The sequence below is a fragment of the Ixodes scapularis genome, unplaced genomic scaffold (assembly GCF_016920785.2).
Source record: "Ixodes scapularis isolate PalLabHiFi unplaced genomic scaffold, ASM1692078v2 PGA_scaffold1__304_contigs__length_218370807, whole genome shotgun sequence".
NCBI classification, from domain to species: domain Eukaryota; kingdom Metazoa; phylum Arthropoda; class Arachnida; order Ixodida; family Ixodidae; genus Ixodes; species Ixodes scapularis.
In genome coordinates, this window is record NW_024609846.1 from 174,421,395 (window position 1) to 174,439,609 (window position 18,215).

Genomic DNA, 18,215 nt, shown 5'->3' on the forward strand with positions numbered 1-18,215 from the left:
AGTCCGGAGCCGTGTGACGGTATGTGCCACGTGACATCCTGTTATTACGTGACGTGACGAAATCACATAATTGTGCCACCTCATGTCTCGTGACGGGCCGTCAAGTTGTCAGGTAATGGTGTCACCTGACATCACGTTACCACGTCACGATGCCATGCATTGCTGTCAATTGAAGTCGCGTGACGTCACGGTATCACGTCGTGTCACCTGACGTGACCACTTGACGTCAAGCTACGATGCCACATCACGGTGTCAAATAACATGACGTACGTGGTCAAGTGAGTTTGCGTTACGTGAAACTATGAGCTCTCCCGTGACGACGCCGTGTCACGTGTCGTGCGTCATGAAACATCCTGGTGTATCATACTGTCAATGTGCCGTGACGTCGTGTTAAAACGCGACAAGGACAAGGACGCCTAACTTGAGACCTGACGTTAGAATTAACAAATGAGACGAGCAAAGACAAAGTGATGTCAGAGTTAACGAATAGCATTAGAGGAAAATGATGTCAGCAAAAAGCTTTGTTCGTAATGCGTTTTTTTTTTTCCTTAATGAAAGATATCCGAGAAAGCCGGGCTATTTAAGGATTAAGTTGTCCCAGCAACAGCATTTTTCTCGGGAGCTCGTGCCGAGAAAGTCCCCTTGTTGACTCGTAAAACCTGCTAGATTTTTCCGTTCCTTGTACATAAAGTTATTTACAGACCATCATCAACGAAGCATCGGGAGTCCGCGGCGCCTCAGTAGGAAAAGAATCACCATCAACATTTACTGGGGTTCCCCCCCCCCCCCCATTAAAACAGCTGAAAATGGCGTCGTCCGACAGCTGAAGTTGCTGCGCATCCTGCATATCGTGGGACTCATTGTCGCACACCATCTTCCTTTGTCGCCGGAGCGCCGGACGACCGGAACATTCTCACCAGCTTTCGGTGGAGTGGGAAGTGTTTAGATAATACTACCTGCCGGCTAACTTCATTGCACACGGTGTTTGAAAATCAACCAGCCTCTGTTCCAGAGAGCTTTCGATCCCTTTTCAACTCTGAAAAAATACTTCACTTCAGCATCAAACGTTACGGGGAATTCAAACGCACGAGAAGGGGAAAGAGAAAACACGGTGTCGAGTGACCAGAAGCCGCCCCTCCGAGGCGCAGCTGGGGCTGTTTACAAGAGGGCCCGTGGTTGCCCGCCAGTTCGCGGGTGGCTCGGCGGAATGTTCCCGCTGAGTCATAAATTTCCGGAGCACTCGAAGAAAGAGCGTTGGTTCCTAGAAACACAATCACATGACGGAACGAATACGCATGCCGACTGTGAAAGCAAAGCACACAAAATTTAACATGGTGATTAGCGTGCATCCGCGAGGTCACACAGGTGACCTCCAAACGCGGTGAGGTATGCAGCTCTATCCGGAGAAAAACTCTGTCGTGTGAGAACAGCGCCGTTCACACACTTGCGACCGAGGACGACCGAGAGAGGCAAGACCGGTTTCTAAGCCTTTTGCGGCGTCTTGACCGGATGCGCTGCTGAGGAGCTCGTCCTAAGATGTCGCAAGAGGCTTAAACGCCTGTCTTGTCTCTCTCTGTCCTACTCGTTTGCAAGCTTGTGAACGGCTTTTTTGCCCGCGTCAGTCAACGAGCCCCTACTGAATAGGGAAGTCCTACAGCTTTATCACCTTCTGAAATGCTAATGACCTCCCCTGCTGCTCTACAAATGACCGATGTAATGAAAAAAAACTTACCGTTGAATCAGAACGACAATCGACCCTGATTCCGCCGCTTCGAGGTGCCCTGGCGAAATCAGAAGCCAGAAGCCGGGAGGGACGGAGAGGGAGGGTAGCCCTCGTCGCTCTGAATCCGTCTTTACGATTTTCGCGTACGGAGACTTCACTGAATATGCGCCGGTGGTCACAAATTTTCAATCGCGGAACCAAGTAGTTGTTTTACCAAAGCCTCTTTCTAAAATAGCTTCTCGAGTGATGCTTCATCAAAACCATGCGGTAGCCATTGTTGCAGAAGAGACCAAGACTTTGACATGGGATTAATTCCACTGAGAGCAACGAACTGTCCGAGCAACAAATAGTGCGAATTATCGATTTTGACTAGAGGGCGGTAAGGTCGTGGGGACGAACAAGGGTGATTTTTCATTTTACGCGCCACGTTTTCATAGTGCGGTTGTATGACAAGCCGAAATACATTCATCGCTTAGAAGCATGTCTTCGATAATATCAAAACTTTTACTAATTTTGTTTGCTTTGTTATTGCGAGCTATGTCTTCTAAGATGGGTACTGTATACTGCACTAAGATTTTCACGATACCATTAGGCTTTCCATGCAATAAAAAGGAAATGCCTTATGCACGATTAGAGAGTGAATTCGTACCGAGGACCTGAGTACAGCCATCACCAGTCTTACCGTTTCGGAGGTTTAAGAGGCATTTTATTGCGTCAAAAGCGCCCACCTGCTTATTAAGTTTACCCAAATAATCGAGACCTTCAAACAGTTTCCATTATTTTGCCCTTCAGAGTGTCTGTCACGTCGTATGTGTAGATGTCGGACTCCGGCGTGGTGACTCTTGTGAATACACCAGACATTTGAAAACGCACGTGCCTGCCGCCTACTACTTGCAGTTCCTTGTTCGCAAGGGCGAGGTAAGTCGCTGGCAAGATGAGAATGTAGGTGCCTTGCAGCGCTTGTTCGATCCCCATAGCAAAGTATCCACTAATGGTCACATTACAAGTCCAGGGAATATCCTGAAAAGGAAAAGAAAAGCATTCGTAGAGTCATAAATCTTGGGTGAGACATTTGTGGCACCTTTAAAAATATCTTTGTCTCAAACAACTTTAGTTCTTTCTGCCTCAACCCTGTGTTGCAGTAATGTGCAAGCACTACTTTCCGTGTAATTGACGTATGTAAGAAGTCGATGCTGGGTCCTTCATTTTTTCACTCATCCCTTCAGTAGAGACTTTAAAATTTAGATAAGAGTATAGGATGTCCCAGCAATACACTTTATGATCACGTCGTTGCCTTTGTTTGTGTTTCAGTAACATGAAACTGAGAACATACCAACCTTTAAACGTTATTTTTCAAATAAAAAACTGATTTAGATTTTTCCCTGCATAATATTATGATCAACACTTGTTTCCTCCTGTATACAAAACTCGCAATCTGTTTTTTTTTTTTTTTTTTTTTTTTTGTATAATGATAGGCAGAATCGTGACGTAGCTTTTCGTGTAGGGAACGTTAATACAAAATCACTTCAATTTGATCACAATATAAAAAAGTAATGTGTTGAGGAAACAATGATGAAGAAACACTATTGATGGGGGCATAGAAACATTTGATCGGACAAACGTATATTCGGGGCAATACAAAACAACCTACTATGATAAAAATAAACACGACTTGTAATGTAAATGGTGCATATGGTTGGTTACTCATAAACATCTATTTCTATCCTCACCTACTTTAAAAGGGTGGCAGGGGCAGCCTGGTTAGAAATAAAAAATAAATCACTCACTGTTGTGGCGGTGTTGGCGTACCACAGTACTTCGACGGTCTTGTTAGGAAAAACGTTGACTCCCGTGGCGACCTCAAAGGTCTTGAGTTTCGTCTGAGTATCAGTCGAGGCGGTTTCTCTTTCGTACTTAGTGCTGACTGAGTAACTCACTCCGTAAATCTCTTTCAATCCGAAACTTCCCGACAGCTCAGCGCCAACGCTGAATCCTCGCTTCACTGTGGCAGATGTTTTTTCTTTGCGGCTGGTAGTATGCGTCACGGTGTACGTCTGATTTTTTTTCGCTTTGTTTTCATAGAGATTGGCGTACAGAAGAGTGCGGATAGTGTCTCTTGGTATTGCCTTCCCCAGTTGTATATGGTCCATGTCGGCTTTTAGATAAAATCTGCGAAATAAAAGACACCGTCGAATCGATCCAAGTGTACATTTTCAAACAAACGAAGCAATCAATGAGCCGTTGATCAGTGAATGAGCAAATTTTGTAGCATTGCTGGCAATACAGGCGTGGGCAAGACAAAAGCAGGTGTGCGCTATACGTTGGGAATATCGGCGAGCCTTAATTTATTTTTTAGAGCGCAGCTCTTAGGCGCCAGTTTCCGGCTTGAGCGGCGTCGGCATCGCTGTCGGTCACTCGTGACGTCACCGCGCGGTCATGGGTAAATTTCCCCGCAAAGTTTAGCGGAAAAATATACCCACTAAATTTAGCGGAAACATATCCTTGCTAAATTCAGCGGGAAAATTTCCCCGCTAAATTTAGCGGAAACTTTTTCTCGCTAAATTTAGCGGAAAATATCCCCAATAACTTTAATGGAAAACATTCCCTTCTAGATTTAGCCAAGAAATTTCCCCGCTAAATTTAGCTAAAATTTTCCCCGCTAGTGGAAGAAATTACCCTCTAAACTAAGCGGAAAAGTTTCCTTGCTCAATTCGGCGAAAAAATTTTCTCGCTAAATTGAGCCAAAAATGTTCCGCGCTAAATTTAGCAGAAAAAAGTTTCCCGTTTACTTCAGTGGCAAAAATTACCCGCTAAATTTAGCGGAAACATTTCTCCGCTAAATTCAGCGGAAAAATTTCCCTGCTAAATTTAGCAGAAATATTTTCCTGCTAAATTTAACAGAAAAATTTCCCCATAAATTCAGCGGAAAATATTCCCCGCTAAATTTAGTAGAAAATATTCCCCGCTAAATTGAGTAAAAAATTTTGCCGCTACATTTAGCGGCAAAAATTACCCGCTAAATTCAGCAGGAAACATTTCTCCGCTAAATTCAACGGAAAATTTCCCTGCTAAATTTAGCGGAAATATTTGCCTGCTAAATTTATCAGAAAAGCTTCCCTGCTAAATTTAGCCAAAATTTTCCCCACTAGCGGAAGAAATTACCCGCTAAATTTTGCGAAGAAATGTATACCCGCTAAATTTAGAAAAAAAAATTCCTGGCTAAGCTTATCGGAAAAATGTTTCCGCTAAATTTAGCGACAACTGTTCCCGCCAAATTTAGCGGTAAATTTTGCGAAAATTTCCCGCTAAATAGGAAAGGAAAGGGAGAGGACAGTACGGATACCCTCCTTCCCCTCATCCTCCTCAGGTGCTGCGCTCTAATTCGGCGTTACAGGGGATTGTAAACATCTTTCATTTTTTCATCGGAAAGCGTTTAATATCCTTCTCTGTGTATAACGGCACCATGGCGACCAATCTGAGTCTGAACGCCGCTTCGTGTGACCCACGATACTACCGGTGCCTTCTGTCGAATGCTCCCTATAGATAGACACTTTGCGGATGAAACGTGGCCTCCAACGAACGTTGCACTACTCTGCACTCCCGGGTCGTCTACTAGAGTCACTGGCAGCTTCAAAGACGCGGGGTGTGGCGACCGCCGTGGCGGTGCATGTTTGGTGCTGGTTGATTGGCTAATGGGATGCTGCACCGGCTGCGGTTGATCCTGATCTGAAAGGAAGTATAGTAAAGTCCCTAGATACTTCTTTTACGAGTAACGACAACCAATACAAATGACAACGCACATTTCGCTGGAACAAAATGGCGCCATTCAGTTCATACCTCTGCTGTGCGCCGCCATTCACTTCCTAAAACCTGCAGCGTCACGCAGTCGGCGCTTCAAAGTATGTCGCTATTTGGAGGAAGCTCTTATATAGGAACTTTAGAGCATACAAAGTCCCTAGATAAGAGGTTCCTACAAGTAGCGACATTCTTTGAAGCGCCGACTGCGTGACGGTGCAGGTTTTAGGAAGCGAATGGCAGCGCACAGTAGAAGTTTGAACTGAATGCCGCCATTTTGTTCCAGAAGAAAGTGCTTTGTCATTTGCGTTGGTTGTCGTTACTTGTAAAATAAGTATCAAGGGACTTGAAGTGCATAGTACCGCGGGCGACGCGGTGCGACATTCACTTACATTGATCGTGACAGTACGTGTTCTGGGCTGAACATCTCTCAGTCTTTAAAGGGGCTGTGCAACGATATTCGCATGGAATGTTTTTCACTTTACACAAGCTTACTGGCACTAGTGGGACTCAAGGATACTTGCCCGCAACGCCACTGACTAAGAAACTTCTTTTTGCGGTGTAATTCTAAGGAGAAAAGCGAGCGTTTTCATTCCATCTCTTCTGCGCAAAACTTGTTGACGTAGCTGGGCGGTCGCAGTACCTCCCAGTGACGATATTTGATTAAGGCTCATAGATTGGACACGAGCATTGTGTGGGCACTCGATTTGGCCTCGTGATAATCGATAACTCGAGAAGCATTCGGGTAGTAGCCCGTTTTCCATCGCTCGAATAACCGAACCATTGCAATGTTTTGATCTCATCGCTTTTCCCGCGCTTTGCCAACCCCGTTTGGTTTTGGTTTTGGGGTTTTTTGGCGCAGCAGCATCGGGGCCATAGTGCGCCATTGCCAACCCCGTGGCTATGAATGTTGATCATTGCCAACCCCGTGGCTATGATCAACATTGGCGGCATATTATCGGCTCCAGATTACGTGGCAGCTTGTTTTGGTTGCGAGTTGAGGGGGTGAACGGTGCTCGTTTTTACAGCGGAGCTGTTAAAGGCTAGTTTCCCCAGGATCATGTCCGCCGGATTAGAAATGATGACAGCGAACTCTGGACAGCTACCGCCATCTATGAGCGACGACGGCAACCAGACAAGTGGTTGCCGCCGTCGCTCATAGATGGCGGCAACCTTTCTTCGGAAGAAGAAAAGCGGCAGCGGAACGAGCGGCGACTTGCGCAGCAGCGCGAATAGTTCCGCAACCGCCGCGAAGCCGCTATCGCCTAAAGTTCCACTGCGTCGAACGCTTCAGATTTCTTTCCGAAAGAAGGGCAGATCGCTCGCCTGGAAAGGCGCCACCGAGAACAGAAGCTACAGCTCCGAAGCTCTTCCTTCTTCGCCAGAGTGAAAAGGCTGAAAGTTTTTTTTCTTTATTTTTTTTTCTGCAACTTCAATGACGTGTGGCGAAAAACGAACGGGCTTTTCACAGGTCATTAACATCAGCCTATCAAAAACCCATTGTACATTTTCGCTTTCTGGATTATTGAACTGGAAATATATTTGGATTCTATCTGGATTTCAGGTTTTCAAAAAATTATTCCTTCGTCTGTAATATGGATTTTAGGTTTCCAGAAACTATTCCAGTTAGATTCCCTGTTCCTAATCCAGAGAGTGAAAAGTTATACTGGGTTTTCCGGTAGGGAAGGGATCCGTTCTAAGCGGTATTTACACAAAATACAAACATCGTTGCATCGCCCCTTTAAGTTCTGCCTTCTGCATTTCTTCGTTCCTTCCTAGAGTTACTTCCCTATAAAATGTTATATCAGTTCATATTAAGGTGCTTTAGTGAATCGTTTTTTTTTTTTGTCGTTCTTTTTAGTGAGGCGTGAAATCACGCGCTGCTAAGTTGCAGTCAAATTTCCTTGTGTCAATATTGTGGTATATTACGTTTCAGCGTAAATCAAGATGCAGCCGCGCTACGACGTAACGGGACAAATCGGGTAGCATCAAAAGTACAAGCTACTAGGCCTATTTTTAGTTAGGATTGGTTCAGCGATGTTAGAACACGTACTGATACATGACGAACACTGTGACTATGCACTTCTGACGCTGTCAGGTTGGTCCCGTACGAAAATGTCAGATCGGAGCGGTTCCAGTTCGGATCCGCGGGATTCTAAACTTGTGGACAGTTCCGATCCGCGCGATTCTGGGAGTAACCAGTCGGTTCCAGGGAGACGCAACACACTCGAATCGCACGGTGTTCGGTGGATCCGAACACCGTCCCGCACCCCTTGTTCCAGTAGAGTCAGCTCCCAGCCAGCGGGCGCGCAGATGCGTGACTGGAGGAGGGGAGGGAGGGGTGGGGTTGGGGGGCGGAGGGGGGTCGGCGAGGAATTTCCGCGGTTTCTCGCAGGTCACGTGTTAGGGACAGGTGCATCCGCTGCGGAGGCGCTGCGAGCGGGCGTTCTCCGCGCGCGCGCCTGGCCGCCTGGCTTTGTCTGTTGTCTGTTGCAGTCGGCGGCAGCGCAGCGCCGAGAGTTTAGTCAATTTAGCTTCCTTCTTCGCGCTCGTCGGACTGTCAGTCGGCGCTCGCCCAGCGGCGACGTTCGCTCTGCGGGCGCACAAATACTGACGCGCCTATCGTTGCCCTGGATGGATACCCACTGACCTCGGCTTTGAATCTTTATTAATTGTGAAGCTGCCGACCCATTGCACTTTGGCTCGGCATCTGGATGCGCTGGCGTGCTTGGTGACAATACTTGGACAACTCGGATACCGCTTACCTGCCGGAACTTCCCGATGCACTCAACACTGGATACTGTGCTTGTGCGTGCTGTGTGTGAGTTCCGTGCACCGTGTTTAATGACGACGCGACGTCGCCTGGACGACCGTGTGCGCCGCCGGAATCACCGCTGCGCTCACCATTGGACTTTACAAAAGTGTTTCGCGCGACGCCCTTAGCCGTTACAAGCGAGAGATCGTCGTGATTTCAGACCCAGTCCGCCTGGGTCTGAAAGCGCGACGATCTCTCGCTTATAACGGCTAAGGGCATCGCGCGAAATTCTTTTGTAGAGTCCAGTGGTGAGCGGAGCGGGAATTCCGGCGGTGCACCGCCGGGGGTTAAAATTGGGACTGGAAATGCGCGGTTCCAGGCTGGATACAAACTGGTGCCCCAATTTCAGGTCTAGGCGGAACCGGCATTTTTCATTCCGGCCTGAATCTGACATTTTCGTAAGGGGTACATCAGCTCGTAGCGTCGGCTGTGTCTGGACCTTAAGCAAAACGAGGTATAGGGTAACACCGTCTCCTGAAGCACTTCATTGCTAACACCGCGATGAAAATACGGCTTCCAGAGAAACACACGGGTAAAACAAAAATGTCGCAATATTCGTTCATTTGTGTGAAAGTTTAGTATAAGGTTTAGATACTTTTTAGTAGCGAAATGCTCTGCCAATTCTGCATTCTCCCCCGTCGTATCAGCCCACCTCACGGTGACTCGGTAGAGATCTTGAAAAACTCTAACGAACTTTTGCACTGCAGTGTCGAGAGTGAAGACCTCCGTGGTGTCTTCTGCAGAAAAGAGAAGCAACTGCAATGAAATTCCATTCGTATATTTATTCCTATCTGACATATGGGTGACGGAGACGGGGTAAAAGCTGCAGAAGTGCAGACTGACAAAACCCCTGCTCTCTACTGGCAGATCGGCCGACAGGGAAAAATATTACTGAATGAAAGGACGAAAGAAATAATCGCTGCAATTCGAGAGGAAATATTAAATGTTTTGGGTGAATATTTTCCGTATTGTTTTCGTATTAAGCGTACCGATGCAAGCTTTTTAGTCTTCTAAAAAGTTTCGTTCTGTTAGTAGCCTACACTGTACCATTTGAAGCCCGTAGTTCGTTCTAGGACGGGGCATTCTCAAGGATCCAGCACTACGTACGCTATATACAATATTTTTTACGCTTAGTTCAGAAATCCGTAATAAGGAGGACGCCGAGTTGTTTCGATTTACATACCTCAAGAATGTATCTTTATATATTTTGCCATCATCGAAGTGAGAGAAAGAGAGAGAGAGATAATTTTGCGAGTTTGGTAAAAGTTCACGTTAAAAAATGAAAGACGTTTACAAATCTCTGTAATGCGACAATAAAGAATAGCTGTTGAGGAGGAGGAGAGGCTACGGAGGGGAGCGTATGCACCTCCTCCTCTTCCATACCCTCTCCTCCTCCTCTCCTCCTTCTGCTGGTCCCGTTGCTATCTCCTCCTCCTCATCCTCCTCCGCTCCCCCTCCTGCTGAATTTGTTCATGGGTGAGGCGATATGAAGCCATGTAACGTCATTTTCCCTGCTAAATTTAGCGGGGGAAATAACGTCACATGACTTCGTGTTAAGTTTCTCCGCTATGTTGAAACTCCGCTAGGTTAATCAAGTGCAGTGAACGTGTCCTGATTCTGCGCTTTTTGGTCTTCTGTGCATTTGTGTCACGTACGTTTGGACTGCGCTCTAACTTGTGTATACCATTACTAAAACAAAATATAAAATGTATGCGAGCCTGTTTAACATTACGTTATTTATTTAGCAGTGTTGGGTTACATAAGGTAACACCGTCTGTATCTGAATCTCTTAACTGAAATTCATGATTTCTCTCGATAGGAAGGAAATATCGTTCTTCGATAAAAATCTTGATTGGTATTTCAGAAGGTGCGAAAAAAACTTGGAAGTTTCTTTTTGAGGACAGCAGCAGAGTGTTGCGAACTTCCAGCCAGCATGTGTAGGCCTTCAACGTGACCAGGAAAATGTGACGCTCCGGAGGACATGATAGGTTAAGGAACGCAGGACGTGACGTGTTCTGGCTCTATTCTTATCGCTTTTCGGTGAATGCGGCACTAGACGATAAGAACGGTGGTGGGCAATCACGAATCAAAAAGCGTGAACATAATATGTCACGCCCCGTGTTTCTTAGGTTCTCATGAACTAGCGTGATATTATCATTATAATTGAGGTTGTGTAAAAGTTTTTTTTTTTTCTGAGCTGCGAAATAGTTGCAGCTGCATCGCTACGTATGTATGCTCCTTCCACTCTTCACACGCAAAACAAACAGAAAGAAAGAAAAAGATGTGACAGTTGTTTATTTGCGGCATGAACTTGATCAAACTGAGACAGCTTGGAAAAAAAAATAAAATAAAGCCTTGACTCACCTTCGGTATTTTTAGCCTGAAATGAAAACAAAAGAATGCGTATTGTTTCGTAAATTGAACATTACATTCTACGTGCTAAATAGTTCAAATGCACGATGGGAATTAAATGTTTGTGCGACTAATAATTCACAGAAATATACGTAGTACATCCAGAATATAAGTTTTGCCTTTTATCTACTCGCAATTATCGAAAATATCAGTTCCCTCAATCTACTGCATGAATTAGTCAATGGCAACATTCAACTTAAACTTGAAAACTGCATGCAATTTAATAACAATAGACGCACACGCAGCCAACGTGAGAAAACCAGAATAATGCTAAAACAAAACAAAAACAAAAATATTTCAAGTATTCGGTAATTTCTCGTACCATTAGAGAATGAAATAATTTACCGTTAATCATGATTAGTAAACAAACAACTCCTACATTTGTCACTGCACTCACAAAACAGGTAGTATAATAGAACGATTAGTTTTGCTTCAATGTTTGTTTAAACTTATTCTATGTTCATGCTATTCACTATTTGTTGCGTTATTTCACGCCAAGGTATTAATATCAGCGGACGTTTCGCATTTTATTTCTTTCCTGTAGTGCGCTATCTCCACATTTCTTTTTCAGTTCGCTATGCCATATGTTTCAAGCATAATATACCATGTTTTTTTTTTAAATTTCGTTTGTTGTATTTCTTTTACATCTTGCCATTTATACATCGTGCATTCTAGTTGTTGGTATGTACAATTTAATTGTATTTTGCCATGTTTACTTGTACAAAAAAACGACACCACGATAACACAAGACCAAGGCAATATGAACAAGACAAGGCGGTTAGGTGTGTAAAGGATTGCGTCGTCCACCTGTTTCCACCACAAGATGGTGCCACATACCGGGAGTCTGCGGAGTCGCGCGTTCAGCGCGATCCTAAGGAGAGGAAGAATCGCACTCACACACACACTCGCGCTCGTGCCGCGGGATCTGAATACGTGTTTAAAACCCCTTTACGTTCTAAAAGTAGCGCAAGGTGCGTCGATGCATGATGCACTTCTAACGTGCAGCCCTTGGGGAAATCATGGCGGCACAGCGCAGCACTGTGCTAGCTCTCAGGCGCCATGTTCTTCCCAGAAGTGATGCGCAGCGCGTGTCTCGAGCATTTCCACAACAATGAATGGCGCCACTTTTCTCAGGATAGAGGGGCTTTATACATGCCGGCCTAGGCCGCTCTTTTTAGGTATTAATAAACCCTGTTTTATTTCCTCTAAAACGTGCCCGGCGTTAACAATCGTGTCCTTGAGCGTGCAGCTTCCACACGATCAACAAAGTCAGGACACCTCGCTGTTCAGTGTAGCAGATGCTCATGCAATTTTGCCTTCAGTGACCCCAAGAATTTTGCAACGGTTAAACCAGCTGAACTACGAAAATAGGGAGAAAGGAGTAAAGACAAGCAATATGTACCACCAACTAGCTCAGCTTCTACCCCCCAAGAGTTTGGCACGCTATAAAGGGAAATGTCGCGAGGAATTCGCGAGGCGTTTGAGAGTAAAACTAAAAGAGAAAAGTGCATAATCGACACGCCTTTAGCCGTAAGCGCGAGACACATCCGCGTAAAGTCCACCTGATCCGACGTCCGATCTGGCAATACGACTGCCTGATCCGAAAAGTTTGGTCGCTTCAGACGTCGATCGGCAATCCGGCGTGCGTCCAACGTGCCAGATAGTTTCGCACGGCGGACGGACTGTCGGAAGCGTCCAGCCAATGACGGCACAGCTAGAGCGAACGTCATGATGACGTGCTATGTCTGGCGGGACGAGCAAGAAAACGGAACTGACCTGGGCGACGGGAAGCCGGACGCGTGAATCCCGCTGACCCACTCGAGAAAGATGTTCTCAGCAAAGAATGAACGCGCTACCGAGAACGAGCTCCTAATTTCGCTTGTGCGAGCTGAACCTTCAATCTGGGACCAAAGATCTGTATAGGAACGCGGACCTCCGCTGGAGCGCTTGGATCTCTTTGGCGGAGCCGAACGGATCGTCGTGTCGCATACAAGGTCGGAAGCGTGGGTCTGAAACTGTCGCGTGCGGCAATTCGGAGCGACGTTCGGACTGTCGGATCGGACGTCGGATCGGACAATTCGGCCGTCTATGCGTCTCGCGTTTTATCTAGAAACGTATACAAAATTCGAAAATGCCGGCTTTCCGGAATACGCAATGACTTAGCGTTTTTGGGTGGCCATATTTACTTTTGTTTTCAAATAAACTTTAATTGAGAGTGCACCTTATCTTGTTTTTGTATACACTGGCCGAGGTTAAGCAGTTTCGCGTGGCCTGTAGAGCCATGCTGCGCATGCGCGAGGAGCAGTGACGTCACACGGCTCACAGCTAACGGGCCGGAGTCACCGCCGCCGGGCCTGCCTCGCCGGTCTGCGCATTCTAGAGGAGTGACGTCATAGCCTCGGCAGACGCACTGGCGCCGCCGCGTGCCAAGCCGTGCGCCTCCGTTGCGCATTAGCCAAGTCTGACGCTGCACCGGAGCCGCTCAATAGCGCCTCTCATTTTGTGCGCAAACAAATATACATGTTTCACATAATGCGTATACCGTGTGTGTGTCATTGAAGAAGCAGTAAGCATGATAATCAAGCTAATCCTAGACAACCAGGAAAGCTAAGAATAACTTGCTGAACCTTAGCTCACGCTACGTAAATCTTGGCATAGCCGAGCTAAGCCCCCGCAATTTTTTTCTTACCATGCTCATTGTCGTATTTCGACGTTGTTTTCCTTAGCTATGAATCCACTGGCCCAAATCAAAATAATAACGTTGTGTGTGTGTCTCTACAGCCGACAGTTAGTCAGCCTCAATGGGCGTCTGATGTATTAACTGTAGATGAGAAATTTTGCCAGTGCGGTACGATCGCTTGCCTGGGGTCTTTAAAGGGGTACGTAAACAAAAATTGAAATATTCAAATTTCGTTCGGAAATGAGCCGAGCATGACGGATAATAACCGTAAATGATAATCGCACGTTTGTATTTTGAACGAATGGCTATATTTTTCGTTCCAAACGGTGCACTCCAGCAAGCGAGGAGAAGCGAACGGAGAACGCGATGCGTCATTGGATATCCGGCGCAAACAAAAACAGAAAGAAAAGATTAGTAAGGTACGTTGTTGGGCTAGTTGGTTCATCTTAGTAAAACATATATCTGTCGCGCTATTCTATATGTTTTACAAAGAAAAAATTCCCCGCATTCGTGACGTGGCAAGGCTGGCGTGGTTATGAGCTTTGCCCCTTGTGGCGTTGTCAGCGTTGTGGTGGTGTCAATAGCGTCCTCGCGTTACAACCGAGCCTTTCGAAGGACCTCTGGGGTGACGAGCGTGTGACTGGCCCAAGGAGCACGTAGCTTCCACAACACTGTCAGCTTAGGGCTGAACGGGGTGGAGAAAGCAACCATTGTTCGAGTTTTGAGCGACAGGCTAATCTTCTAGGGGGAGAATTGCTGTGTTCGGTTACACCATATGGTTACACAAACGAGGGTTCGAGAGAAAGGGGAGTCTTCTTGGACCGTGTGGTACAATGCGCGATTTGTGAGTTGAGGAGGAAAGCGAAAGAAAATGTTGAAACTCCAATGAGCGGCGTTGCTCGGAAGAAATCTGCTACGTCACGACTACGAAGCAAGTTCCCCAACGTTGTTAAATTACCTCCCAAATAGGCTCCGCATGCATCCACCAGGTGCACATTGAAAGATCGTTTATTTAGCTTTAAAATTAGTTTTTGTGCCTTTCAACGGAAGACTGGTGTTTCTGATGTTAGGGTGCAACATGCAACACATTCAAGCTAGAAAATGAGCGCTGGAATTTTTTGCCTACTCCTTTAAAGGGTTTAAAATACGAAAATCAAAAGGGTAGAATATTCCTAAAATGAAATGCTCGTAGGCTACATTGTATATTCACCAAGTTTCGTGATTTATAGGGATCCAATAATTGCAATAATCAATTTACGAATTTTGGTCAGTTTCATCTTGCGAACAGGCCGCACTGCCCAACTTAGGAACACATAAATCACGTGATCATGAACGCTCTCTCATTCTAGGCATTTCCATGATCGCCCAAGCTCGCCTCGCCACGGTACAGTCAAGATCTAGCTCTCACGGAACCCGGCTACTCCGACGCTACTCTCGCTCTCACCCCCGGCCCTTTGACCTTCCACCCTGCATGCACCTGCAGCGAGAGATTTCACTCCACGTGCTCCGAACTGATGCGTCCTAACCCATTCGGTCGCCGATCCCCCAAGCCCAAATCACCACTTGTACATTTTGCAAAACAGTGTTCCCCTTTGCCCTGATCACCGATCGGAAGCCTGGATATTGTCACATAAATAAATAATTGAATAAATATATAAAAAGAAACTCACAAAATTATGTGGAATACGTTATTTTTAATAAATTGTGCGTACGCTGGGACATTTCACGATGAAATCTCTTCGGTGTTACGGAATATTTCACATTGTGGCACAAGAGTTTGAATAGCCGTCTCATAGATTTCTGCAGCCTGAACCCTGAGCCAACATTTGGTCAATCATTGTAACATGATTTGTTCTACTCAAGTGGTTTGTAAAGCTTTTTATGTATTTATTTTGAAACTTGAAGGACATATGTTGTGACATAAAAAGGTTAAGAGCTCAGTTCTTCAGAATGTTTTCGCTCACTTCCTTCACCAAATTGTCCGTAACCAGAAACGCCACGGCCGCTCAATCTCGTTTCTTCCGCTCTATGGAAGGCCGTGACTCCGTACTGCATTATTGTTGTTCTGTAGCCTTCCATTACACATTCAAACCGGATATTGTATCAATATTTTACTCACGGCATTTGTTCCATAAACCTCGCAAATTTCCTTTATGGTGTCTCTATGGGCAACAGGGTGGGAAATTTGTAGCGTTCTTGGATCTTTTTAAATATTCGAAGGCAGCGGGACATTTTTTTCTATCATTTAGATAAAATTATTGCAAAGTAGTTGAGTGCAATTATTTAATTTTACAAGTGGAATAGAGTTGTGATTTCCCTAATAATGCTATTCGGATTGAAACTCCTAATATCGGTGTTTTTGAGTGCTAAATATTTTTATTCACTTTTTCGATAATTAAAAACATGCTCTAAAAATCTCGTAATACTTGAAGTATAACAACACCCTAGAATTTTTAAAAAAATTACAATATTTATGTGCTACTCAACTGGACACTCCACTGCCTTCGACCGCCAATAATCCTTGTACCACAAAAAAAGAACAAAAGCAACTTGTAGCACGTTTTGCATGTTAATTATATATTAACCTCTTAAGCTTAATTGATTTTCCAAAATTAGTGATTTGAATTGCTTTAAAAGTAATTATTACGACTTACCAAAGCTGCAGTACAGAAAAGGAAGCCATACAGCAGTGTTTCGGCGATCATGGTTGTACTGCGTGCGTTCAGCGTTTAACACCGACAGCACAAGACCCGAGGCGCCAACAGAAGTGAGTCTGTTGAACAACAGTATTTATTAAGCCTCGAGGCATTGTTTGCTCCGCAGCTGTGAATTTGTTGAGAATTGACGCGAACCTGCGACCCGCTATTGCAGCCTTGCGTAACATCAAATACGTTGTACGAAGCGTTGTATCTTTGCGTTTGCGTCACTTGAAATCTGTCCGAAATCAATAAACTGAGAATCGTGTTTTTTTTTCCGGTACATTCAAAGTTACAGGAAGTTATAAGGCAGCGGAAAAATTACCTAGCTGGCTACTTAACACAATGCAAATAAACAAAAGTATCTTTTTTTTTTTTAAAGGTTCTAGCGACTATGAGTGACCGTGATACGTTCATCTGATTATTTAAAAAAAGGTAAGCGGTGTTTTCCCATAAAAAGAAAACACGGCTAGACAACTGAATTTCAAGTTTCCGCTACATTCGATGAAGGTGCCTCCTTGCTATGCTCCGTTTCACTTTAAAGACCGACTTAGAGATTCGTCTTCTGCCGGGAAAAGCAAACGAATCCCAGTTTGCCATAGATACGCTCGGGTTTGAGCCCATATATCCTCCTTTATTCTTCAATGCCTGTCAAATCTCAAAAAACTCTGGTTTGAGGCTTGTCGCTGTTGTTAGTTTTTGTTTGTCGCTCTACTGAAACTAGAACATTATAGTTCGATTAATGGACAGTTTGGTCCGACTTCTATATATATAAAAAATAAGTTTTTTCGGTCACAAATAATTCATAAAGTAAATAATTTTATATTTTATAAAAATTATTACCGCTCTTCACAAAGAGAGAAAGAAACGTACGTATAAATTTGTAGTGACCACTGAAACAGCGCGCACGAAAAAGATGGCAACTTCACTCACGAAGTGAGGTCACACGGACGCTGCGCGATTCACGTCACCAGAAAGAGCGATCAGCGACATCGGTCAACGGCACGCAACTCCCCAAGCCGACACCATCACAACTACGAGAACATTCTCAGATGGCAAGGAAGTTCTAATCATGCCGGTGTCAGTGCACGCGCAGGGAACTAGAAGTAGCCGACGAACAAGAACATCCCCACGCAGCTGGACCGATAGCTCCGCCATGTGCTATCAATTTCCTTATGTAAAAATGTTGAAACATATTTGTCTCGTTTTCAGAAAAGAATACTTAATTCAAACTTTGCTCGTTTGTTGTCTTAGTTAAACACTACACATGGGCGTAAAGTATGTAGTTTCAGACATACCTTTTGGTTTTCGTTTACAAAACTGCGGAATTTTCAATAATTTCAATACTGGCCATAAACAAAATTCAAAAATTGTTCGCTTCTAAAAATATCTGTTTTATAATTCGCTCATTTGTTTAGTAAATTGTACACTATATATAACCGTTGAACATATATTTTTAGAGCGACGAAATTTTTAGTTTTTTTTTTTTGTTGTTGAAAACTGGGTATTTTAATTGATTGCTTTTTCGTATTTTTATGGCGTACAGCAACGAAGACCATAATATGCCAAATTGCGTTTGTCAGGCTAAAAAGATTAAATGAGAAGAAAAGCAACTGAAGCTAAGTCAATGCTATGCTAAAACTGGTGTAAACAGCCATTTAATTTCAAAATGGTATACTAGTTATAACAGATATAAGCAGCAAGCCATTTTAAAAAGTTCGGAACGCGGGTAAGTGTCATTAGAGGGTGACTGACAAGCAAAAACAAAGAGTGGAATGGAAGATGACACCTAACAAGTTCAGGGAAACACAAACGACGTATGTGCTGATAAACACGACATTGCAATGAGATGTGCATAACAGTTAACACTTCTCCACACTGCTTACCTTGTTTTACATACTTCCAACAAAGCAGGTACGAATGTGTCAGGCGGATATGACCAATTCTCAAGGGACACACAATAACCTCAAGATAACGTTCCCTATGAGGTTAACTCTCCCAGATTCCCAAAGTGGAGAAGATCAACTCAAGCTTGCTCTTAGCTTAAGTGTCTCATTCTAACTGCAATGCTGTAAAAAAATGCTGTTTTTAACA

The 18,215-nt window shown here is 44.6% G+C and overlaps 1 protein-coding gene across 1 annotated transcript; it reads right to left on the bottom strand.

Annotated features, from left to right (window-relative positions):
- Positions 1-2,476: 2,476 nt before the first annotated feature.
- On the bottom strand, positions 2,477-16,130 carry LOC115331861. Its single transcript, XM_040221472.1, has 5 exons — positions 16,080-16,130; positions 10,698-10,713; positions 8,929-9,070; positions 3,511-3,892; positions 2,477-2,743 (listed from the first exon to the last, which is right to left on the bottom strand). The coding sequence occupies exons 1-5, from the start codon at positions 16,128-16,130 to the stop codon at positions 2,486-2,488; spliced, it is 849 nt and encodes a 282-aa protein (XP_040077406.1). The 3' UTR covers positions 2,477-2,485.
- Between the last annotated feature and the right edge of the window lie 2,085 nt (positions 16,131-18,215).

Coding starts and splice junctions, on each gene's coding strand:
- LOC115331861 (XM_040221472.1), bottom strand. CDS start 16,130: ATGATCGCCGAAACACTGCTGTATGGCTTCCTTTTCTGTACTGCAGCT. Junction 3,893..8,928: donor GAGCATTTCGCTACTAAAAA/GTATCTAAACCT, acceptor TTTATTTCGCAG/ATTTTATCTAAAAGCCGACA. Junction 2,744..3,510: donor ACGCCAACACCGCCACAACA/GTGAGTGATTTA, acceptor TTTCCTTTTCAG/GATATTCCCTGGACTTGTAA.